Below are 25,457 nucleotides of genomic sequence, written 5' to 3' on the forward strand. Positions count from 1 at the left end.
TCAGGTCTGGTACATTTTTGCATGGTGTTATTCACAGTCTAAGATAATTGAATTTTTTTAAAGAATTGAATTGATATTCTCATTTGGTTCATTACAATTTACACTGGGAATACATTCCCTGAGATCCATAGATGTCCCTAGAATCAGATACCAAGAACATGCAAATGTTTTTTTTTTATTAATCTAATTAACGCGATAAACTGACAGCCCTAGAAATAACAGAACAATTAATTATTTTCTCTGAATGTTTGTTTGTTCTCCGTTCAAAACTCCTCATTATATAAGTTATCTGGTTATACTATCAGTTATAAGTAGGGGTGTAACGGTACGTGTATTCGTCCCGCAAATTTACGGTACGGCCATCATGGTGCGGTACGCGCGCCATACGGCGAATACGCCTCAGCGCAAACACACCAGTCGCACATGCGAGAACAGCGCGCGGCACACCGTCACAGTCGGGAGAGAGGGAGAGCGAGAGAGAGGGAGAGAGAGAGAGAGAGACTGAGAGGGAGAGAGAGGGACACAGAGCACCCCACACACACCACGCGCATGGGGAAACACACACACGCAGTCGGGAGCGTGCGCAAAACGCTCCGCATCCCTCCCTCTCCGACTTCAGTTCAAAGCGGGCGAGTGCACGAGAAAGGCACACATTGGAACAGCTGCAGGGTCGTTTTCTTGTTCGCTCAATAACGTTAATTAAATGAAACCAAGGGAAAGACACACACACGCGTCGCCGACACACATCAACATTCTCCCCACAATCAAATAAAAAAAAGAAACATACTTTTCCGGAGTCCGGACAGATCATCTGAGCTCCACTGTGTTTAAATCCAAATAATCCTCTGCCATTGTTGTAAGTAACATGTCATCTCTGTTCTGTAGTATTCAGTCTCGTCGTGGAAGTGAAACTGAAACTTAAGGATGCGCAAGGATAAGTTGTTAAAGGGGCAGTAGGCTTATGGAATTGTCAATCAGCAGTCAAGAAAGCTGACTTCATTACTGCCTACGCCCATAGTCAAAATCTGCAGCTCCTGGCTCTAACTGAGACCTGGATAACCCCCATGAACTCATCAACACCTGCAGCATTATCTACAAATGGTACAAACTTAACACCACTCACAGATCTGTCACTCTCCTCTCTCGAATATCATGCAGTATCTGTCTCTAATCCTTTCAATCTCACCATTGTTACACTCTATCGCCCTCCAGGTCCCCTCGATCACACAGTTGAGCTGGACATGCTTCTAAGCTCCTTACCGGAAGATAGTACCCCTCTCCTTCTATTTGGCGACTTCAACCTGCCTGACTCATCTCAGTCGGTCCCAGTGGTCTCCCTTCTACAATCGTTTGACCTGACTCCCACTGCCATGCCTCCCACCCACAAAGCAGGTAACTCCTTGGATCTCATATTTTCCCGTAACTCCAGCATCATTAACACCACGGTAACTCCCCTACATGTATCTGACCATTCCTTCATATCCTTCTCACTAACTCTCATGCTTAACCGAAAGGTCTTCACCCCAACTCAAACCGTCTCACTCAGACGCAACCTGCCCTCCCTATCCCCCTCCACCCTCTCCTCTGACATACTATCCGCTCTACCTTTGAGTGACACCTTCTCTGCTCTCCCCACAGAGATGGCAACCTCCACCCTCCTCTCAGCCCTTGCAACCTCCTTCGACAAGCTCTGTCCCCTCATTGAGAAACCTGCCCGCCGTTCCCCACCCAGTCCATGGCTGACAGATCCAGTGAGAGAACAAAGACAGGTCCTGAGAGCGGCTGAGAGGAAGTATAGAAAGTCACGCCTCACTGCTGACATCAACACATATCACAACCTCTTGTTATCATTCTCCAAAACCATTACTAATGCCAAAGCTTCCTTCTTTCACCATAGGATCGAGGCCTCTGCCAAGAATCTTCGCAAACTGCATGCTACCATGTCCTCCCTCCTCACTCCCCCCCCACCCCCTCCCCCCTCATCTTTCTCTGCCGAAGACTTCGTGATCTTCTTTGAGGAAAAAGTGGAGAACATCCACAGCTCCTTCTCCCAACCCCCACCCATTCCAAATGCTGAATCGAGAACCTCATCCTTCACTCTGTCATCTTTCTCTCCCATTACAGAAGCTGAGACCCTGACACTGGTAACGTCGAACCGTCCGACTACATGCTAGCTGGACCGGCTACCCTCCCCACTCCTCCAGACCATAGCACCAGACATCCTCCCATTCCTAACTGCAACCATCAACTCCTCACTCAACTCGGGGGTGGTCCCCACCTCCCTAAAACAAGCCAGAGTCACGCCGCTCATAAAAAAACCAACCCTGAACCCCACCGTCATAGGCAACTATCGTCCTGTCTCTCTTCTCTCCTTCCTTTCTAAAACACTTGAACGTGCTGTATCCAACCAACTTACTGCTTATCTCTTACAGAATGACCTCCTAGACCCTAATCAGTCTGGCTTCCGGACTGACCACTCCACAGAAACGGCGGTCACAGAGGCACTTCACTTAGCAAAAGCGAAAGGCCTCTCCTCTGTCCTGATTCTCCTAGATCTATTTGCAGCCTTCGACACAGTCAACCATCAGATCCTCCTCGCGGCCCTCGCAGGAATGGGAGTAGCTGGCTCTGCGCTGACATGGCTGACATCATACCTCAATGACCGCTCCTACCAAGTGTCATGGAGAGGGACCCTGTCGGCCACCCGCCCCCTGCGGACGGGTGTCCCCCAGGGCTCGATCCTAGGACCCCTTCTCTTCTCCCTCTACGCTAAATCACTGGGTAACATTATCACGTCTCATGGCTTCTCGTATCATTGTTATGCAGATGATACTCAACTCTTCTCTCCTTCTTCTTCTTCTTCACGTCTCTGAGCGGATCTCGGCCTGTCTGTCTGACATCTCCGCCTGGATGACGACCAACCACCTCAAACTGAACCTAAGCAAAACAGAATTGCTCTACCTGCCGGCCAAATCCTCCCCCCTGACCGACCTTTCCATCACAGTCGAGAATGCAGCTGTGACCGCGTCCCCGACCGCCAAGAACCTTGGTGTTGTCCTCGACGACCAGTTGAACTTCTCTGCTCACATCGCAGGGACAACCAGAACCTGCAGATTCCTCCTGAGCAACGTCAGAAGGATCCGCCCCTTCCTGACAAAAGAAGCACTTCTTCAACCATTATCTGAATAATTTTTTTTAAATAAAAATATATCTAACCCTAACTAACCTTACTGTCATGCACTTGTCCTAATAAACTAAGCTACACTGTAGCACTCAACACTTTGATGAACATTGTTACTCAGCTGATAGAGTTGTGCCCTTCCTGATGACTTGTCGTACAGAACTTGTAAGTCGCTTTGGATAAAAGCGTCAGCTAAATGACTAAATGTAAATGTAAATGTAAAGTGGATGCCTGAACACAGAATGACATCAGTATCACTGACTACCACAGCAAGCCTATAGAAAATTATGCTATTTAATAATAATTATTATTATTATCATAAATATAATATATTAAAAAATATATATATAATTTTTTTAATATAATTATTATAAAAAAATATTTTCTGTTGTACCGAACTCGTACCGAACCGTGACCCCAATACCGAGGTACGTACCGAACCGTGGCTTCTGTGTACCGTTACACCCCTAGTTATAAGTCCTCCAGGGAAGTTCCTAGTTCTTGGGTTGGAAATCGTAAACACAACACGTCACTCACTCATGTCCAACTTTTTGTCAGAAACCTGGTAATAATAACAACATGGAAGTAGTCAAATAAAAAATATTTGAGCTTCTTGTTTTATCTCAGAAATTATGCAATAACATGCAACTATCTTACACATAACAAATCCTTACAAATTGACGTTTTAATATGTTCTTTCTAGCCAATGATAATAACTTCTGTGACTTGAAGCGTTTCTGTGTGCATGTGTGTGTGTTGGCACACCCCCAGCTCAGCAACTCAGGTTTCCGAGAAATGTTGCGAGTTTCCCACTCGCAATTCCTCTTTGTTGGGTCACTCATGTGCACTCAAGTCATATGTACATATCAGTGGCGGCCGGTGTGAACTACATTTGGGTGGTCGCGGGCATCTGACCAAGCTGACCAAGCGAATACTGACTCATAACGTTACCAACGTTAAGTCGAGTTAATTGATTCATACTACACTAGTACACGTATGATCATCAATCCAATAATGAACACATATATATAGGCCTATCTTGTCATTTTAAACAAGTTACCATTCATTCATTCAGCCATTATGCAATACCCACAGCGAAATTAACAGGCTGTGTTGAGAGAGCGAGAGAGAGAGAGAGAGAGAGCGCGAGAGAGAGAGAGACAGAGAGAGAGAGAGAGAGAGAGAGAGAGACAGAGAGAGAGAGAGAGAGAGAGAGAGAGAGAGAGAGAGAGAGAGAGAGCGAGAGAGACAGAGAGAGACCGCATTAACTCATTAACTCACTGTGTTTAGTTGAAACGTGGTTCAACCGGAGGGCTTGATAAAGTGTATAATGTCCACTGTCCCACAGTCCCAGACTGTTGTTGTCGATGTATATCCACTGTCCAGAGTGACTGCATCACAACACAACAGCATCGAGTAACTAACTAACTAACTTCCTAACCAGAAATTGGTGTCGGCCAATCAGAGAGAGCGTCTCCGAGAAATGCGGCTACGGAAAGTCTCGACGCTGCTTGCTTAGATGATAATAGATCGCTTGGAAAAGCGCCCGGCTTCCATCATAATACATCATATTTCAGCGCACAGCGCGTTACGCACTGATTGGCTGCGACGGATACAGCGATGAAACCAGTGCACGCCCACTGTAAGCGCTATTGCGTCTAGCCCGAGAGAAATGCGGCTACGGAAAGGAGTCACTTCCTGTTAATGAAAACAATTATTTATATTTGATATATTAACGTTATATTGTGCATTGAAACACAAACATACTTAAAATGAGTAAATATGATTCATTTTAAACATGTTTATTTTATTTATAGGGCAAAAAAAAAATCGTATTCTTCTTCTTTTAACCAGGGAGGGCGGCGCTCTAGCGCCCCTATCGGCCAGCCGCCACTGGTACATATATATATTGCCTTTCTATCTTTCCTCCCATCCCCCAATTTAGTCGTTCTGCTCATTCCCTTCCTGGTTGTTGTGCTGCCCTACTGTCGGTCTGGAGAGGGTGTAGACTACTAAATGCTGCCCTACTGTCGGTCTGGGGAGGGTGTAGACTACTAAATGCTGCCCTACTGTCGGTCTGGGGAGGGTGTGTAGACTACTAAATGCTGCCCTACTGTCGGTCTGGGGAGGGTGTAGACTACTAAATGCTGCCCTACTGTCGGTCTGGGGAGGGTGTAGACTACTAAATGCTGCCCTACTGTCGGTCTGGGGAGGGTGTGTAGACTACTAAATGCTGCCCTACTGTCTGTCGGTCTGGGGAGGGTGTAGACCAGTGGAGGTTATTCCATGACAACATAATTATTATTAATTTACATATATATGTATATGTTTTTTTTTATTATTATTATAATTCTTTTATTAGAAATGTTTTCCTCTGTAAAAAAGAAATGCCAGTGAATTTTTTTTCTTCAAAAATGGCCAAAAGTGACAGCTCTGAGCGCTCTGATCAGGCCTGCAGTCAGTAATGGCTAGCTGTCAATCACTCAAGTGCAACTTTCCCTGCATGGGTTGATCTTTTTATTCTATTATCCAATCAAAATAGGCTATTTGAGTCATCTAAGCCCTGCCCGTGCAACTTTGCGCACGCTACACACGAACGCGGGTTGAATGATTGACAGCCCTCGACGGTCTGAGACTCAATCAAAGAGGAGCTGCGAGACATGGCATAGACCACTGCACTTCCGCGTTACATGGAGCTCGTGAGGAGGAGGGGGCCGGGGGGACGAGAGCAGAGCGAGTAACAAGACGCTTTAGGGAAGTGAGGAAGGAAGGAATGTTTATGATTCCCAAGATGTGATGAGGAGATATCAATAGAGAAGGAAAGAAGGACGCTGCAATATTCAATGGAAGATGAGATCGGTCACTGCTTTGGCTGTTGTGTGGTGAGTGCATTTAAAATATATATATTTTTTATTATTATTATTATTTTTATATTATGAATTCATTGGCCCGCTGTGGCCTTGCGTGTGTAATACACCAACACGGTTCGTGTGGGCACCAGGTAGCCCCCAAGGACCACATGAGTCGCCGCAAGCCTTGCTTGCGTTTCTAATCAAATATTAATATCGCCGCGGGGAGGGGGGGGGGGGGCATAATCCCACGGGACAATGGGATTGACCTAATGTACAGTTTTGCTGTACCATTGACTCAGAATGGTCTGTTTTATTGAAATCGTCACAGCAGTATAGTTTGTTTATACTTCAGATATTTAAACATGGTCCCCAAAATGAATGGAAGCGAATGAGGAGCCTGACACCTGGGAGGAATGGGGGTGTTGCAGCGTTGGGGATGTTTAAAAAATATAATTTAATATATAATATAATATAATAATTTTGTGCTTCACCAAGAAATTTGGTCAGCAGCTGCCACTGGTGTAGACTACTAAATGCTGCCCTACTGTCGGTCTGGGGAGGATGTAGACTACCACATGCCTCCTCCGATACATGTGGAGTCGCCAGCCAGACAGTGTTTAACTGGGGGAACGTAACGCGTGTAGAGGTTCACACCATCTCCCCCAGATCCCTTCCCTGCTGAACAGGCACCGCGACCGACCAATAGGAGTCACTATTGCAACAACCAAGTCAAGTCAAGTCAATTTTATTTATATAGCACATTTCCAAGCAGCGGCAGCTGGCACCAAAGTGCTTCACAGGCAGGTTGATAAAAAACTAATTAATACGATGCAAGATATAAAATTTAAAACACAGTAAAACAATGAATATAAAAAACAGGTAGGACACAGTAAAACAAAGAGGATAGAAGTGCCAGAGGTCTAGTGGTGATTAAGTGGAGGGGCAGGCCAGGGAGAACAGGTAGGTTTTTAAAAGTGATTTAAAAACCTGCACGGTCTGGGCGGCCCGTATGTTGAGGGGGAGGCTGTTCCACAGTCTAGGCGCTGCGGTGGAGAAGGCTCTGTCTCCCCTAGTCTTGAGCCTAGTTCTAGGCACCACCAATAGCAGCTGGTCAGCTGATCTGAGGGATCGGTGGGGGGTGTGGCGGTGCAAGAGCTCGGATAGATAGGGAGGAGCCGTGCCATTTAGTGATTTAAAAACATTTAGGGCTAATTTAAAATCTATTCTAAAGCGAACAGGCAGCCAGTGGAGTGAGGCCAGAACTGGGCTGATGTGCTCATGTTTTTTTGTTTTGGTGAGGAGGCGCGCGGCTGCGTTTTGCACCAGTTGTAGGCGGCGAAACAGGGATTTGTCGATGCCTGTGTAGAGGACATTGCAGTAGTCGAGGCGAGTGGTGACAAAGGCATGTATCACCGTCTCTAGGTTACTTTGGGAGAGGTATGCCTTTGTCTTCGCCAGGAGTCTGAGGTGGTAAAAACAGTTTTTGACTACGGCGCTGACCTGTTTATCAAATAAAAAATTTGATAAATTAAAAATTTAAATTGCTGTCGAAGATAACCCTGAGGTTCCTGACAGAGGTGGAGAGGTTTGGACCCAGGGGACCAAGTGCGTCGATGAGGGGGGCCGGGGGGGCACTATTAAAAACAATGACCTCTGTTTTCCCTTCATTTAGTGTCAGGGAGTTTTCAGACATCCAGCACTTGATCTCTGCCAGGCAGTCAAGTAGTGGTTGTATTGATGTTTTCCCTTGGGTGGGTTTTAGGGGGAGGTAGACCTGCACGTCATCGGCAAAGCAATGGAATGAGATATTATGTTTTGCCAAGATCTGGCCTAGGGGGAGTATATATAGGAGGAAGAGGGTGGGACCCAATATCGAGCCTTGGGGCACCCCGCAGGTGAGGGGGGCCACAGAGGAAGTGAAGTCACCAAGTTGGACAGAGAAGGTCCTATTACTTAGGTAGGACCGGAACCAGTCTAAGACGGGGCCCCTAAGGCCTACGTAATGCTCGAGGCGAGCTAAAAGGATGTGGTGATCTACCGTATCGAAGGCGGCTGTGAGGTCAAGGAGTAGTAGTAGGGATGGGTTGCCTGCATCAGCAGCTGAAATCAGGTCATTTAAGACACGGAGGAGGGCCGTTTCAGTGCTGTGTCGTGGTTTAAAGCCAGATTGGAATTTATCATGGATGGTGTTGTGTTCAAGGAATGATTGTAGCTGTATGTAGACTATGCGCTCCAGGACTCATACCCCACCGGCTTCCCACCTGCCAACACTGCCAATTGTGTTTGTAGGAATGGGTGACCAAGCCGGAGGTACCGCTGACAGCAGAAATCAAACCCAGAGTCTCTGCGGTGGTAGGCAAGTGCTTAGACCTCTATGCTACCCAGCCGTACCATATGTACAATATTTCTGACAGCACTAGAAGGCTCCATTAGTAAATGTACAGTATTATTCTACTGTTGTTGACATTCAATTTGCTGTATTGACAGATGATTTGCAGTATACTCCCTCTCGTGTGAGATAGAAATACGAACTAGGAGACAGTCATGGTAGACAAAGCAAAGACCAATGACTATTTGAAGCTGCAACCTTGTTGTGATACAAGTGACTTAAACGTGGGTCTTCTGCTCACACAGCCATGTCGTAAATCAGAGGAACACATTACGACCTTTTCACCTCAAGTAGTTTCGGGGGAAAGGGAGTCTGTGGGTATTCTGTGTTGGGGGGGACGTCCATCTGGTGTAGAATGGCAGCATTGTTGTGGGAATTTCCTTGACAGTCCCGTGACCCTACAGTTAAACGGCAGTCGTCAACCTATGGGGTCACAAAGGAACACAACAACAGTGGCCCCTGAAGCCGCTGAGAGGGGGGGTTTACTTCTGGATGAAGCAGACCATGTAATGAGAACAGTATGGGGCTGCCTACGATTACCGCCCACCTTTATTAAGGGTAGGAAATCTCGCACAGATGTGATAAAATCATGTGAGGATGCATACGTGCGGTTCCTGTCATGTCTATGACACTGTGTGGCATAATTTAGTGGGGAGGAGAGTTACGCGTTGACCCCAATAAAGTTTCACCCCAATAAAACCAATAAAGAGCTTGACCAAGACATGCTTTTGTTATTGTCGTTCTAGAAAAAAAACAAGTGTTGTTGTTCGCTTCAGAGCAGAAGCTGGTAGGATGGACATCAAATTATATATGTGACTTAAAGGGGAATGCCACTATCTTAGCCACATATTATGTTCTCCCTGTGTCCCAGGACAGTTCAGTCAGTATGTTCTCCCTGTGTCCCAGGACAGTTCAGTCAGTATGTTCTCCCTGTGTCCCAGGACAGTTCAGTTAGTATGTTATCCCTGTGCCCCAGGACAGTTCAGTCAGTATGTTCTTTCTGTGCTTCAGGACAGTTCAGTCAGTATGTTCTTCCTGTGCTCCAGGACAGTTCAGTCAGTATGTTCTCCCTGTGCTCCAGGACAGTTCAATCAGTATGTTATTCCTGTGCTCCAGGACTGTTCAGTCGGTATATTCTTTCTGTGTCCCAGGACAGTTCAGTTAGTATGTTCTTTCTGTGCTCCAGGACAGTTCAGTAACTTCAGTCAGTATGTTCTTTCTGTGCTCCAGGACAGTTCAGTCAGTATGTTCTCCCTGTGCTCCAGGACAGTTCAGTCAGTATGTTCTCCCTGTGCTCCAGGAAACTTCAGTCAGTATGTTCTTCCTGTGCCCCAGGACAGTTCAGTCAGTATGTTCTTCCTGTGTACCAGGACAGTTCAGTTAGTATGTTCTCCCTGTGCTCCAGGAAACTTCAGTCAGTATGTTCTTCCTGTGCCCCAGGACAGTTCAGTCAGTATGTTCTTCCTGTGTACCAGGACAGTTCAGTCAGTATGTTCTTCCTGTGCCCCAGGACAGTTCAGTCAGTATGTTCTTCCTGTGTACCAGGACAGTTCAGTTAGTATGTTCTCCCTGTGCTCCAGGACAGTTCAGTCAGTATGTTCTCCCTGTGCTCCAGGAAACTTCAGTCAGTATGTTCTTCCTGTGTACCAGGACAGTTCAGTTAGTATGTTCTCCCTGTGCTCCAGGACAGTTCAGTCAGTATGTTCTTCCTGTGCCCCAGGACAGTTCAGTCAGTATGTTCTTCCTGTGCCCCAGGACAGTTCAGTCAGTATGTTCGTCCTGTGTACCAGGACAGTTCAGTTAGTATGTTCTCCCTGTGCTCCAGGACAGTTCAGTCAGTATGTTCTTCCTGTGCCCCAGGACAGTTCAGTCAGTATGTTCTCCCTGTGCTCCAGGACAGTTCAGTCAGTATGTTCTCCCTGTGCTCCAGGAAACTTCAGTCAGTATGTTCTTCCTGTGTACCAGGACAGTGAAGATAGTATGTTCTTTCTGTGCCCCAGGACAGTTCAGTCAAGCTAGAAATCAAAAAGAGAACACTCGTAAAGTCTTGTGTAGAATCTGGGGCTGCTTCTGAGTGCGCTCTTACATCCAAATGAGGTTGTAATTCTAGTCAATACTAGAATATAAAGCTCATAAAGTGGTGACATTCCCCTTTAAAGTAGAAGATGGACCATGGTTCCCAAAAGCATCTTTGCATCTTAGAGCAAAGGGGTTTCTGGGAAACTGTGACCAGATCCACACATTTACTGTCTGCCCCGCAGGGCTTGAAGCTATAAAAAATTGTTTTCTTACCCTATGTTTCCAGAGAGTAATAGTTGAGGTTCCCTGAAGCCACTCATAGACACAGACAAATGCAGCTGCAAACTAGACCACGTCACACCCGGCCATTCCATATGGTCACAAGTATGACCAGCCTGCCTTATCTGACCCCCCCCCCCCTTCCCCCAACAACAACACCTGCGTCCACAGCAAAGTCTGAAACTAATGTGGTCCCCGAGACCAGTCTGGTGGTAGTTCTGCTGTGGTTGGAGACAGTGTGAATATTCTGAGAAGCTTGTGGAGGCCAGCAATGTGAAGATCAGCAGAGACCTGAGGTGGGTGTGTGTGATGAATAGATCCGCCATGGACATAAAAGCAAGCATGCACTTGTATTGGCGCCTATTCATGATGGAAAGTGCTGAAAATCTAGTCTTCGACGTCTTCATAGACACATCATTCACTGACGTTAGGCAAACGCCTTCTATCATCGGTTTAGGTGATTTTCGTGTCTTTACATGAATTGAACGTTTACATAGTTCTCCTTGAGCACGTTTCTTAATCCTATTGACTATGAAACCCATTCAAAGGCCACTACATACGTTCAAAATTCCACGGCTGTCAATCAGAAAACACGTTTGTTTTCCCTTATTCCAGAAGAATCTTTTGGAGATATGATGTATTTATGATGTATGTATGGTGTATTTATGATGTATTTATGGTGTATTTATGGTGTATTTATGATGTATTTATGGTGTATTTATGATATATTTGTGATGTATTAATGTTGTATTTGCATGACAAACAGTGTTCACACAACAAGTTAATTTAGTGAAATAGTTTCAGGAATCTAGCTTCCTAGTTGAATCGTGACGTTATTTAATGTCAACACATTAAATGCTTTTTTTAAATGAATTTTTTTGAGAAGTATATGTTTTTACAATAAAAAGGTTCCCTACTCAGAAATGATCCATTACAAACCAAGCTTACAGAACATCCATTCAGGCAAGTCTCCGCTGGGCTCTATATCTCAGCCCTGCTCCTGAGGCTTTCAAGAGAGAAACAGAATGTTCTCGCGTGTTCCATGACTTGCCGGGTCTGGAAATGCGCTCACTCATGCGGTGATGTTCCTGTGCGCAACGATAACATCTGTCCTTTCATGCCTGCTTAGCAACAACCTTTCCCTCAGCCACGTTAAGATAGTGAGGAAGATCAAGATGGATGTCGTTGCACTGACTGCAAGGAGTCATAGGAAAAATAATTTCTTCTCGTCATGCAACACATGGAAAAGTAACTATCGCAGCTATGGTAGTTAGAGCAAACATCAACATGGATACAGTCAGGAGAGCGTATTGCCAGTAGACCTGCAGCACTCCTTGGTCTTCTCTCGTGAAAAGGAAAACTCCACTGCAAAACAACATCTGACTCATTTGGTGGAATGTGAATTTAGACTAACAAATGACTGGACACAAAGCATCTTCCTAATAGAAGCCACGTTTTGGTGGCATCTAGCTTTGGGAAGAGGGTGACGTCAATTTGAGGTTAGACGTCGACTTTAGCCCTAGAACATGAAAAGAAAAATTCCAAGGCCCAAAGGGGAGCATTGTGAATCTCCCACTCCCCTCCCTCTGTCTCAGATGGTTGGAGGAAGATGCATCGAGGAAGATGCACCACGCTGTGCCCGTGGGATGAAAATGGAACAGGTTCTGTCTCCTGTGGTGGGGATTCTACCCAGGCACTATCGTTAACACGCAGGACTTTTAAACAAACTGGTTTTGCTCTGGATCTACAGAACAGATCAGGAAAAGGTCAATTTAGTGGCGAAAATTAACCATGTTTTCCTTTCCAGTTTACCAGTCATTTTGTTGCATGTGAGTTGAGAGGTAACATTTGATTACATTTTACAGGAGGATTCTATGTTTAGTTAACAAGCCTAATTTTAAGAGCCACGTTGCTAACATTAAATGACCCGATGCCACTGACCTGATCTGCAAATGCTAACGGTTCCAGGCTATTTTTGGTTAGAGAAAGCAGCTAATGTCACCTTTTGTTGCTCTTGTGACACATTACAGGAAGTAGGTTAGGTTAGACTTGGTTAGTCTCCCTTTGAAAGATCTCCGGTTAGATTAAAGTTGTTTCTGCTGCACATGTGCAGTAATTTAGTGAAATACCTCTCCTTCTAGAGCACCAGTCGACATCTTACTTCTTTCTTTTTTTCCTCATTCATTATTGTGAGTCAGCATCTGTCGAGTTACTATGGAAGCTTCAAGCCCGTGTTGGAATTTTTCGTGAAGAACCACACCTTCTCAAAACGTGCTCCACAGCAGTGACTGTCCTCACCTGCCTGCCAAGAACCCCCACCCCCCCCCACAGAAGGAAACCCTGAGCCTGTTTAGCCTCAAAGACATGCTGAAGATGGACGAGAGGCTTGGTTGGTGACTAAAACAAACAATCCATTACTGCATTACGTCAGCCTGGCTTGAGTCATCAGTCTTCCTTTGTGAAGATGTTAAAAGACTAAAAGCAAATGCATTGAGCATGTCGTCGCTGGTGGAAGAAAACCTCGTAACTCCAAAAACCCAACCTTTCAGGAGATAAAAAAAACGAACACAGATTTGAGGGCGAATAGAGTTACGAGGTTTAGACAGAAGATTGGTTTAATGCTTTCCCATTGTTTAAACTTTGTAAAACCACACACACATATTAGTTGATTTATATATTAAAATCAACAAGGTTTTCTTCCGCCATCGACGATGTGTAATGTTGTTTTTCTATCATACATTTGAACATTTTATGTTTTTGTCACGCATGTCAATTCACAGTGATTTATTATCATATAGTATAATTACGATATATATATTGTAACTTGCTTTTAAAATACCGTAATGTCAAGTGGTTTTTTTAAACGCGATACAGTATCAATGTTTCCCGACTGCTTGTGCATGAAGTGAAGTCATGTGGTAGTCTACACCCTCCCCAGACCGACAGAGGAGACATGTGGTAGTCTACATCCTCCCCAGACCAACAGAGGAGACATGTGGTAGTCTACACCCTCCCCAGACCAACAGAGGACACGTGTGGTAGTCTACACCCTCCCCAGACCGACAGAGGACACATGTGGTAGTTTACACCCTCCCCAGACCGACAGAGGAGACATGTGGTAGTCTACACCCTCCCCAGACCGACAGAGGACACATCCCCAGACCGACAGAGACATGTGGTAGTCTACACCCTCCCCAGACCAACAGAGGAGACATGTGGTAGTCTACACCCTCCCCAGACCGACAGAGGAGACACGTGGTAGTCTACACCCTCCCCAGACCAACAGAGGAGACATGTGGTAGTCTACACCCTCCCCAGACCAACAGAGGACACATGTGGTAGTCTACACCCTCCCCAGACCAACAGAGGACACGTGTGGTAGTCTACACCCTCCCCAGACCGACAGAGACATGTGGTAGTCTACACCCTCCCCAGACCAACAGAGGAGACATGTGGTAGTCTACACCCTCCCCAGACCAACAGAGGAGACATGTGGTAGTCTACACCCTCCCCAGACCAACAGAGGAAACATGTGGTAGTCTACACCCTCCCCAGACCGACAGAGGAGACACGTGGTAGTCTACACCCTCCCCAGACCGACAGAGGAGACACGTGGTAGTCTACACCCTCCCCAGACCAACAGAGGAGACATGTGGTAGTCTACACCCTCCCCAGACCAACAGAGGAGACATGTGGTAGTCTACACCCTCCCCAGACCAACAGAGGAAACATGTGGTAGTCTACACCCTCCCCAGACCGACAGAGGAGACACGTGGTAGTCTACACCCTCCCCAGACCGACAGAGGAGACACGTGGTAGTCTACACCCTCCCCAGACCAACAGAGGAGACACGTGGTAGTCTACACCCTCCCCAGACCAACAGAGGACACGTGTGGTAGTCTACACCCTCCCCAGACCGACAGAGACATGTGGTAGTCTACACCCTCCCCAGACCGACAGAGACATGTGGTAGTCTACACCCTCCCCAGACCGACAGAGGAGACACGTGGTAGTCTACACCCTCCCCAGACCGACAGAGACATGTGGTAGTCTACACCCTCCCCCGACCAACAGAGGAGACACGTGGTAGTCTACACCCTCCCCAGACCAACAGAGGAGACACGTGGTAGTCTACACCCTCCCCAGACCGACAGAGACATGTGGTAGTCTACACCCTCCCCAGACCAACAGAGGAGACACGTGGTAGTCTACACCCTCCCCAGACCGACAGAGACATGTGGTAGTCTAAACCCTCCCCAGCCCGACAGTAGAGTAGCGCAGCGACTAAATTGGGGGATGGGAGAAAAGGTAAACAAGGTTATTTCCCCTTAGTTTCCAGTGTAGGCCTGTTATCGGCAATACTCACTTGTAGCCACGGCTGTTGACGTTCTTCTCTCCGGGAAAGCCGTACATGCCACAGATCACCCTGCTGTTCATCTTTCCCCAGTCCTGGTTGCAGATCTGCCTCCATTTGCCTCCATCCTTCACCTCCACGAAGCCCTCGGTGATGGGGACCCGCTTCCTCTGGGAGTAGGTGGCCCTGATCCTCATGTCCTCCACCTGTACACTGACAGCCTGCAGGGAGGGGTGGGGGTTGTTCAGTATACACAGCCATTATTGGTTCGACGTGGATGTCATGAGTTGTATGAATGCGGGGGTGTCCTTTCACTTCAGTGTTAAAAGATCCCCTCCTATCCAGATGTATTTGAATACCCTTAGAAAAAGGTTCTATATTGAATATAAATTTGTATAAATATGTAAAAAAAAATGTACATCAAATTGTTCAATAGGGGCGCCCCAGTGGCGAACCACATAACGGCCTGAGTCACGGCACGGCCGACCCGGGTTCGAACCCGTCGTTATTTGTCGAATGTCTTCCCCCCACTCTGTCTCCCGTTTCACCTCTCTCTCTCTCTCTCTCTACTTGACTGCCCAGTAGAATAAAAGCGATAAACGCTAAAAAAATTAATCTTAAAAACAAAAAATGTGTTCAATAAACGACTGAAAATTGCTTATCAGCATCTCTGCACCTTTACCCTCATTAAAAACACAATAATCTATGAATATGCAAATTGCCAACAAGCACGCATTGATGCTGTATTTACTAGGAATTTGTTCAGCAGCTGTCCTAAAGGTGTCAATTTACCACATATTGGCTCATGATAGGTCACCTATTAGTGACATCACACATGCAACTCAGATTTCAGGTAAGTATAGAGAACATCTCCCTCTCCAGTGGACACATGAGAAAAAGGTGGTCTGGTGACAAGTTCTGCACAAGTAACAATCTGTATAGTCAAAGTCATGCCTCCAAGAGGAGTTAACCATACATTTTAGCTATAGAAAATACCACTTAAAGAACCAAAAGAGTCAAAACAGCAGCCAGAACAGCAGCCAGAACACAGTATTGGAATTACAAACTCAGGATTCCCTGACTTCCACCGCAATAGTATTTCGAGTTTTTTCTTTAAATATATGAAAGTGGGGGCGGCTAGGTGGTGCAGTGGGCAAGGCGCTCACCACCAATGCAGGAGACGCTGGGTTCGAGCCCAGCTCTCCGCATTGCTATCAGCTTGGCTGGTCGTTTATACTAATACAATTGGCAGTATTAGGGGGTGGGAAGCTGATGGGTGGGGATCGGACGTTGTGAACAGCGACTCCTACAGGTCGGTTGGTGCGCCTGCGCAGCAGAATCAGGAAGCGGCGGGGGCGGGGTGCCCTCCAAACGCAGACCCCCGATGCTGAGAGATCGCGCTGTGCAGGTGAAAAGATGCGACGGCTGCCTCCTCGTGTACCGGAGGGGACACGTGATGTAAGGCTTAGTCCACATTGCAGCCGGCTTGTGGGAGGCATGGCCTAACAGCGTTCGAGACAGGGGAGGGTAGAATTGGGCGATACGAAATTGGGGATGGGAGAAACATTGAAAATGGGAGAAAAAGTAGATACAAAAAAAATATATATGAAAGTGAATTTTGTCGGAGTGAATGAGACGAACCGTCCCGCCGGATTATGTGCAGGAAGTATGGTGATGGGAAGTGAATGAATCTTATTGATCTTCAGTCATTCACTGAATTGTAACGATGATGTTCAGTAGCTAGTAGTTGTAGATAGTGGGAAAACCCTAATGACCGATCTCTGTCCATCTTCTGGGCATGTGGGAGGCATGTTTACCAGATATTTCACATTCACATTACTTTACTTACTGTGTATTACTCAAATTAATGTAAAAAAAAGATATATATCATAGCTATTTCATATTGCAATATCAATATTATAAATTCAATATATTGTCCAGCTCGACTAAGTACAGTAAATCATACAGATCTAGTTAATAAATCTTGTGTTTCCACATGTTAAGTACAGTAAGTCATACAGATCTAGTTAATAAATCTTGTGTTTCCACGTGTTAAGTACAGTAAATCATACAGATCTAGTTCATAAATCTTGTGTTTCCACATGTTAAGTACAGTAAATCATACATATCTAGTTCATAAATCTTGTGTTTCCACTAAGTGCCGAGATGTTTTTGCACGTCATGCTACATGTCTGGAATTCTTCTCGCTCCTCCTCGCTCCCTCTCGCTCCCTCGGACGAGAGAGGCCAGGTGCCCCGTGGGCCTGGTGGGGAACATACCCCGGATAGCAAAGTGACGTTTATTGAACGTTCACGATCCTCCTTTTGGTTGAGGGTGAAAAGTCCATTTTGAATCAGCGTTGGATCAATGTCGACAACCGATGGCCTTTTTTTTTTTTTTTTTTTTTTTTACAGCAATAACAAATGAACAATCAAAACACAATACAGAATAATACGATAATACAAGGGACACAACAAGACCATACTTCAACAATAGTAACTACAATAACGATAAAACATTCAGAAATAATAAAAATAACAATAAATACAATGTACAAAAACATACGGCAACAGTAACAGCACTAATAATGATACAAAACAAAAGGAAATAATAAATACAGATCTAAACTTAACTAATAAATACAAAATACAAATATACCAAATAAAAATTAAAACAAAAACACACGACAAACACAAAAGACATTAGACATTTTTGTTTGTATTTAATTATGTTATGTCTCCGACTACGTTTCTCCACCGCTTGGCCACATCCTCACACCATCTCATAGCGATACGTTTTTTGGCTGCTGTAACACCTGCCAGAATAATAATTTTCTGTTGTATGGATGTTGGTAGTGAAGATATATCGTTTAGAAGTAATGATGCTGCCGTGAGTGGAATCGATATGTTACAGATGCCCGAGAGTCTAGCCGCTATAGATTTCCAGAAATGGGCCACTGGTAGGCAATCCCAGACCATATGCATATATGTGCCGCCGCCGGTGGCTCTTAGAGAGCATAACGTGCACCAGGAGTCGGCCACCAGTCCCATAGCAAACAGTTTCCTAGGTGTGAGATACATCCTATGAATATAATTAAAATTAATTTGTTGGTGATTAGGGTTGTGGGAGGCTAATATAGCATTTGTCCAAACGTCGTCCCAGTCAAACTCCGGGTGTAACTCTGGGATGTCCCCCCTGTATCTAATGTAAATTTTGTGGATTTGATTAAACGTATATAAAAATCTGAGACAAACCCTCTTGTGGTTGTCCTGTCACCGATAAGCCCGACAAAAGGGTGTGGGTGCAACGCCTGTGCCCACGGTGTACACCGTGGGCCCAACCGATGGCCTTTTCTTTTTTCTTTTTCTTTTTTTTTATCTTTTTTCCCCCTCCTTTTTCAGATTTTTCTCCCATCCCACTGTTAGTCGTTATGCCAATTCCCAACCCCCTTCCTGGTTGTTGCGCCCTCCCCCCTACTGTTGGTCCGGGAGGCCGGAGACTGTCACATGCTTTCCTCCGACGCATGTGCAGCCAGCCGGCAGCCAGCGCAGATTCTCACCGGGAGAGTGTAACGTGTGGAAGGTCACACTACCTCCCTCCAGATCCTACCCTCGCTGTGCAGGCGCCCCGACCGAACTGTAGGGGTCGCTGTCCACAATGCCCAGGACCCACCCATCAGCTTTCCCACCCCTAACACTGCCAATTGTGTTAGTATGAACGACCAGCCAAGCTGATAGCAACGCCGAGAGCTGGATTCGAACCCAGCGTCTCCAGCGTTGATGGCGAGCGCCTTGCCCACTACACCACCTAGCCGCCCCGATGGCCTTTTTAATGTTAGGAACGTAACATTGAATCGGTCGAAAACTACATTTCAACGCTGATTCGATGTTATTTGTTCCCTAATCTCATTGTATGCAAATATAATGACAATAAAGTATATTCTATTCTATTTATATTGACACTTCAACGTTGAGGCAGCGTTGTTTCTACGTCAGTCTGCTATCTGGGACGCCACCAGCACCTGCACAGATGGCCGTTCTCTCAAGCCGAGCCATTGCTTTGACTGCGGTGATAGATCTACTGGGAAAAATTGATTGGCTGCCTATAAAGGCCGAAAAATTATCGTAATGGACGGGGAAATATGTTGAATGACTGGTGATTTGGAAGGACTTTTTGTTTGATGTGTATTTCACTGTTATGTAGAAATGTGAATTATGAATCAATGCCGTAACGACTGCTATGGTGATAGTAAAGGTGGAAGACAAGACACATTATACAGCACTCCTTCCCCTGAGGGGAGAGAACGGAAGGAATCCATACATCTGTTTAAAATGTTCTCACCCTAAGCATCACAGATTTACTGGTTTAAAAGGGAATATGTAATTTGATACGAAAATCAAAAGTACTATATATATTATGCGAGCCATAAAATGTTAATCATAGGTCAACAACAACAAGACATTGTATGCTGTAGATAAAAGACTGTAGTGGCAAGCTTGTTGACAGAGTTTGGGTTAGGAGTGTGTATCTGGGTGGTCCATAGACCTGCTCCTGTAGAGCCAGATGATCAGACAAGTCGCCATCCACAGTTAGCCTCATTTGTCCTACAAGTCCCCTAAAGCAGAGGAGCACGGTAACCTTTGACCTCCCAGGCTTTACGTGTGAATGGCTAACCAATAACTCATTGTTCAGCAACCACCACCACTGTTTGGCTAGGCATGAGAGACAGCCGACACTGCTCCACGAAGTGCTACTGCTGATCTCAGTGCTTCTGCAACAGCCCAGACTCCTCTCGCAACAAAAAAAAATTAAAAAAAAAAAGCGGGTGGTTTTCCTGACGTGGCGTCAGCCGGGGGGGAATGTTAGTATGTTACCCAGACCAGGAAGCTCTCAGCGCCAGAGAATGTAACCGAGAAGATACAGTACGATGATGACTAAGACGGCAAAGTCTGTTGCAACAATGACCCCGGTCCTCCCACTGGCCGCAGTAGCAGTGGAGGGTAGAGAAAGCACGTCTTCATGAAGTCAGTCCCGCTGGTCACAGCATGAGGGAGACTTTTCCGTCAGCGTAGTGTTGCCGGGGGTTGTTGGAGGGAGTGCGGTTATGGACGAGGGGGTGGAGGGGGAGGGGGGTACGTTTGTCTGAGAAGGGTCCAAGAGAGGAAACCGTCCGGGCTGGGCAGAATGACTGCGTGTGAGGTTGAGCGGGACGGAGGAGAAGAGAGACCCACCACAGCTGGGTTCAGTCCAAACCGTTTCCCCCCTCAGACCAGACATAACATCAGCACGGTGCCGTTTGCTCAAGGCCTGGGTCGTTTTACCTTGGTCATTTATAGCTCCGGGAATGGAACAGTAAAGAATTCTGACCACAATGCAAAGAACATGAGGCCGTTGGCAGGTAATCTCTTCCATGTTTTCACACTCTCAAACGCAGGCACAAGAAATCAATCCAATATCAACTCAGGAGATGTGAAAGTTCACTGATTTAAATCCATTTATCCAAAGCACTTACATTCATTCACACACCGACGGCGGAGGCAACCATGCAAGGTGCCAACCTGCTCACCGGGAGCAGTTAGGGGTTAAGTGTCTTGCTCAAGGACACTTCGACACGCTGCCGGGAGGAGCCGGAATCTAACCGGGAACCTTCTCATTACCAGACGACCGCTCTACCCCCTGAGCCACTGTCGCCCCCATCAATGCCTGGTATCAGAGGTCGGGCCAAAAACAAGACGGAAAAAGTAGTGTCCTCGCATCCCAAATATAAATTTGTCATAAAAAAAAGGCTAAAACTGATACAAAGTGACTCCAGACTTTAGCCATACAATTGACAACTTGCTATAATATTGAGAGAGAGAGAGTGAGTGAGTGAGTGAGTGAGAGAGAGAGAGAGAGAGAGAGAGAGAGAGAGAGAGAGAGAGAGAGAGAGAGAGAGAGAGAGAGAGACAGACAGGATGGGAATCTTAAGGTGACCAGACATTCACAGGAATCACTGAGCTGACTTCCCAACTGGGGGCTTCCGCATTTTAATCCTCAACAATACATTCCTGTAACCTTCCCTGCCCTTAACCGGCTGACGGTGTACGGCCCCTCCAACATCAACATGCCGTTCTGATTCATAGGGAGGCTTCTTTCCAATAATATACCGTCCTTTGAATAGAAGCCCAAATATTTTGGCTGCACGTAGCTAACGGTCCGTTTCCAGGAGAAGGAGGGGAGGAAAGAAGCATAAACCAAAAGAATAAACTGCACTCATTGTAGAGTTGTGAAAACTAGTGATTGCAATACTGAACTATTTCCATCTCCAGGGAAGGAGACTCCCGTTTCCTGCGTGGGTTTTCCTTTTTCACTAGACGTGTGAAGAACGCGAGTGCTGTGGTCTCTAGCCGGTGGCTATGAGTAATGCTACATCCACTGTGCATTTCTTCCGTCTTATTCAACCCCCCCGTCTGCTCCACCGCTTCACGTTCGCCCCGCACGTGCCTCGGCGCCCGCTCCGTCTCTCTCCCGCTAATCACACGGGCGGGGGAGCGATGGCAATCAAGCCACAGTTTAGACGTGAGAGCCAGGGAACAGTGAGGCTCGGTTGAAATGGCTTTTACATCTGGCTCCCCGAGACGCCCCCCCCCCCCCCCCACCACACCACACCACACCCCGCTGGCTTCAACCTGTGTGTGTGTGTGTGTGTGTGTGTGCTTTTGTGTCTGGAATATCTATTGGGGTGCACTAACTACCCCATCAGGACCAAGAGTAAAGGAACACTAGCAACCCTCGGTGCACTGCAGACCAATACCCCATTTTGAGTATTCTAATCGTATTTTTTTTTTATCTTCAGATCTTAGTTTTCACTTTCAGATGTGAAGAAGCATTCTGCCAGAACTTTACTTGTTCCAGTCCAACTGAACATCAGGCATCTCATGAAACAAGTGACAATATCTAGTAATTCTATCTAATATCATATCATTGGTACAATATCTGATTATTAGGCAGCAGGTTACTCCTTCTGTTTCAACATCATTAGCTTGTTTTGTATTGGAACAAGCGCAATTATAGTATCTGACCCCATTGGCTAAATGTAATTACTTGTTAAGATGTAAGTTATTTTTTGCAGTGTATAGACTAGCCCCCTTCCTCTACACACACACACACACACACACACACACACACACACACACACACACACACACACACACACACACACACAGGTCACCTCACGGACAAACGCATCAGATGAAATCATTGTTATGTGTCCAAGGGCAACATACTGTAGTGTTTTCAGTTCTACACATCATTTGTTAATATTTAAAGGGCCAATCTGGAGTCGGTGTGGAACGGCACATGTGGGGCCAAGTTCGGCCAAATACAAAAAAACATTGTTTATGTTCATTTGAGTGGTTTGACAAAAAAACACAGTTTGAAGGAGCTTGTGTTACACAATCTGTAGCACTGAACAATACATTCTGAGGCTTTTCCCTCCTTTTCCCCTCCCCTTTTTTCTTTGTTTTGTACATTGGTTCATGGGAACTAGATTTGGAGTAAAATGGGATCTGAAAGATTATGTCCCATTATAAAAAATACTACCATGAAGCCTATTTAGGATCTACTGTATGCATATTCCCATACTTGATATAATACTCAAAAAACATTCCAGAAACAGGGTTTTATTAGGATGATTTATTAATGGATTATAATAAATTGTCGTTAAAAAGTGCTGCACACATTTTTAGCATTATTTAACATTGTTGGACAAAGTCTCTCCTCTGACCTCTATAGTTACCTCTGCCCTCTAACCTATGACCTGTGAGGTATAGCTATGACCTGTGAGATCCACCTATGACCTGTGAGGTCCATACAGTAGCTCCCGGCAGCTTTCTAAGGTATTACAGAACTTCTTGGAACCTGGCACTTAGTCACTTCCATTTAAACGCCAATCTTAAAGATCCCATGCCATGAGAAATTAGTTTTCCTTCATTTTATTTCATTCTTGAAGACACTGTGACGTCACGAGACCGCCGCCATCTTATTTCGGGGGTTAGTTCTTAGACAAAGGACAACAACACTGAATGTGATTGATAAATAGTAGTAACATATAAAAATTAAAAAGGCATGTAGGCTACTTGAAGCCTCCAGTGCACATACACGGAGAATGGACTATATATGGTGAAGTAGCTAAAAGCTAACATTTCTCTGCTGTTTACAGCCTCACAGCCAATAAAACATAATTTACGATATAACTATTTGTTCCTTATTCTCACCTGTTATGAAATGGGTAGAGCAGACATACGTATGATTTGACTTGGGGGACCAGTGTCTGCTTTGGTCGACTCTCCCGTCTGCGTCTACGTGTGCCCTCTTGATAGCCGCCAGCCACTTTTCCCTCAGTGATGTCTCAACTGGTATTATATAAAACTAAAACTTGAGTTTTAGATTTTTGATTTTGTTATTGGTACAAAACGTGACACAGCAGCTCTTTGGAATTTTGATGCACTGAAGAAAATTACTAGGGATGCTCGATATTGGCTTTTTTACCGATACCGATATACCGATATTGTCCAATTCTTAATTTCCGATACCGATATCAACCGGTTTCCCCCCCCAAAAAACGGAATAATTTCATTACATATCTCTTGTCGTGGAATTAACACAACATTATGCATAATTTTTTTTGAAAACCGATACAGATATTTTCCGATAATAATAATAATAATAATAATACTTCGTTTTATATAGCGCCTTTCAGAGGACCCAAGGTCGCTTTACATAAGGGGGGGGGGGGGGGGAGATAACAAGTCAACAAACATAGTGGACAGACACAACACATACATATAAAGTGAGAAAGTTATCACAGAGTTATCCGATATCACATTTTAATGCCAATATCGGCAGATAATATCGGTAGGCCGATAATATCGGACATGCCTAAAAATTACCCTTGATTATGTTTAATTTGCCGCTTTCCGGTCCGTTTTCTGCACTAAATGAAGCGTAAACAATGTACCGGGAGTGAATTTTTCCCCCACACCGTAGATGCGTAGCAACAACAGACAGGAAGTTGACTTCGAGAATTGTACCCTTTTATCTGCACCTAGTTCTCATCTATGTATCACTCACTATGTGCCAAAATATTCACACAAATAATTTCTAGCGATGTTCGATATTGGCTTTTTTACCGATATCCGATATACGGATATTGTCCAACTCTTTAATTTCCGATACCGATATCAACCGGTTTCCCCCCCCCAAAAAACGGAATAATTTCATTACATATCTCTTGTCGTGGAATTAACACAACATTATGCATACTTTTGACAATAAATGAAATAAGAATTTGTTCTTACTTGCTTGCCTGGGTAAATAAAGGTTAAATAAATGTAAAAAAAATATTGGATAATATCGGACATCCCTAATAATTTCCTTTTTTATTTTCGTTTAAAGAAATCCATTGTTTTCTCTTCCTGGAAGAAAATACCAAATCCGTGAGTCACTCTGCACTTCAAGCCAAACAGCAACACATTTTTTTTAATTTTCAATACAATTCGATTTTGGACCCCGCCCCTCCATAGAAATGTTAAATGCTGCATTCTACATTCAGAAATACGTCAAATCACGGAAGCTTGCAATGCCCTGAATGCTGTTTCCACAGACCTTTCATTTACAACAATATTGTATCACGTGATATCTGAATATACCAACGGTGATGCCATGCACAATGTATGCAGACCATGCATCAGGATCTACCTATGCATTAAGTCCAGGGGCGTATTTGACGCCGGGGACGGCGGAACGTGTCCCCCCCACGTTTTACCGTCCAAAGAGCTGAGTCTGACTACCTGTTCTATTATTATGCAAAGAGCAGTAGATGGGGGTCGCATTCTTGCCCTGCAAGGGCCAAGTACCCACTCGCTAAAGTACTTGTCTTTGCATAATAATAGCTCGGGTCGTCAGCCTAGGTGTGTGTTAAAATACGTCAAACATATTGTTTACACTGTCTTTCTTCTATTATAACCCTCCCAAATCATATTCAGAAAGTATCACAGAGACTTCTATTGACCAAGGAATTAGTTATTATTTCGCGGTTTATTCACATAACGTTATATTGTTTACACTGTCTTTCTTCTATTATAACCCTCCCAAATCATATTCAGAAAGTATCACAGAGACTTCTATTGACCAAGGAATTAGTTATTATTTCGCGGTTTATTCACATAACGTTATATTGTTTACACTGTCTTTCTTCTATTATAACCCTCCCAAATCATATTCAGAAAGGCACACACACAACATATTCCAGTTAACGGTATATTTTTTTAATGATTCGTTATGGCGTAATCAATACTTCCATGCGTATAAATTGCGTTCGCAACCTCCGTGTTTTGGGGGTAG

At 45.1% G+C, this 25,457-nt stretch overlaps 1 protein-coding gene across 1 annotated transcript in view; it reads right to left on the minus strand.

Moving 5' to 3' along the window:
- The window catches only part of loxl2a (lysyl oxidase-like 2a), a 94,307-nt gene that overhangs the window by 34,378 nt on the left and 34,472 nt on the right, over positions 1 to 25,457 (minus strand). Inside the window, exon 4 of the mRNA XM_084316246.1 lies at positions 15,087 to 15,295. Within this exon, the coding sequence (XP_084172372.1) occupies positions 15,087 to 15,295 (209 nt within the window). The remainder of the gene's footprint in view (positions 1 to 15,086; positions 15,296 to 25,457) is intronic.

This window comes from Notolepis coatsorum, assembly GCF_963971535.1.
Source record: "Notolepis coatsorum genome assembly, chromosome: 6".
NCBI classification, from domain to species: Eukaryota; Metazoa; Chordata; class Actinopteri; order Aulopiformes; family Paralepididae; genus Notolepis; species Notolepis coatsorum.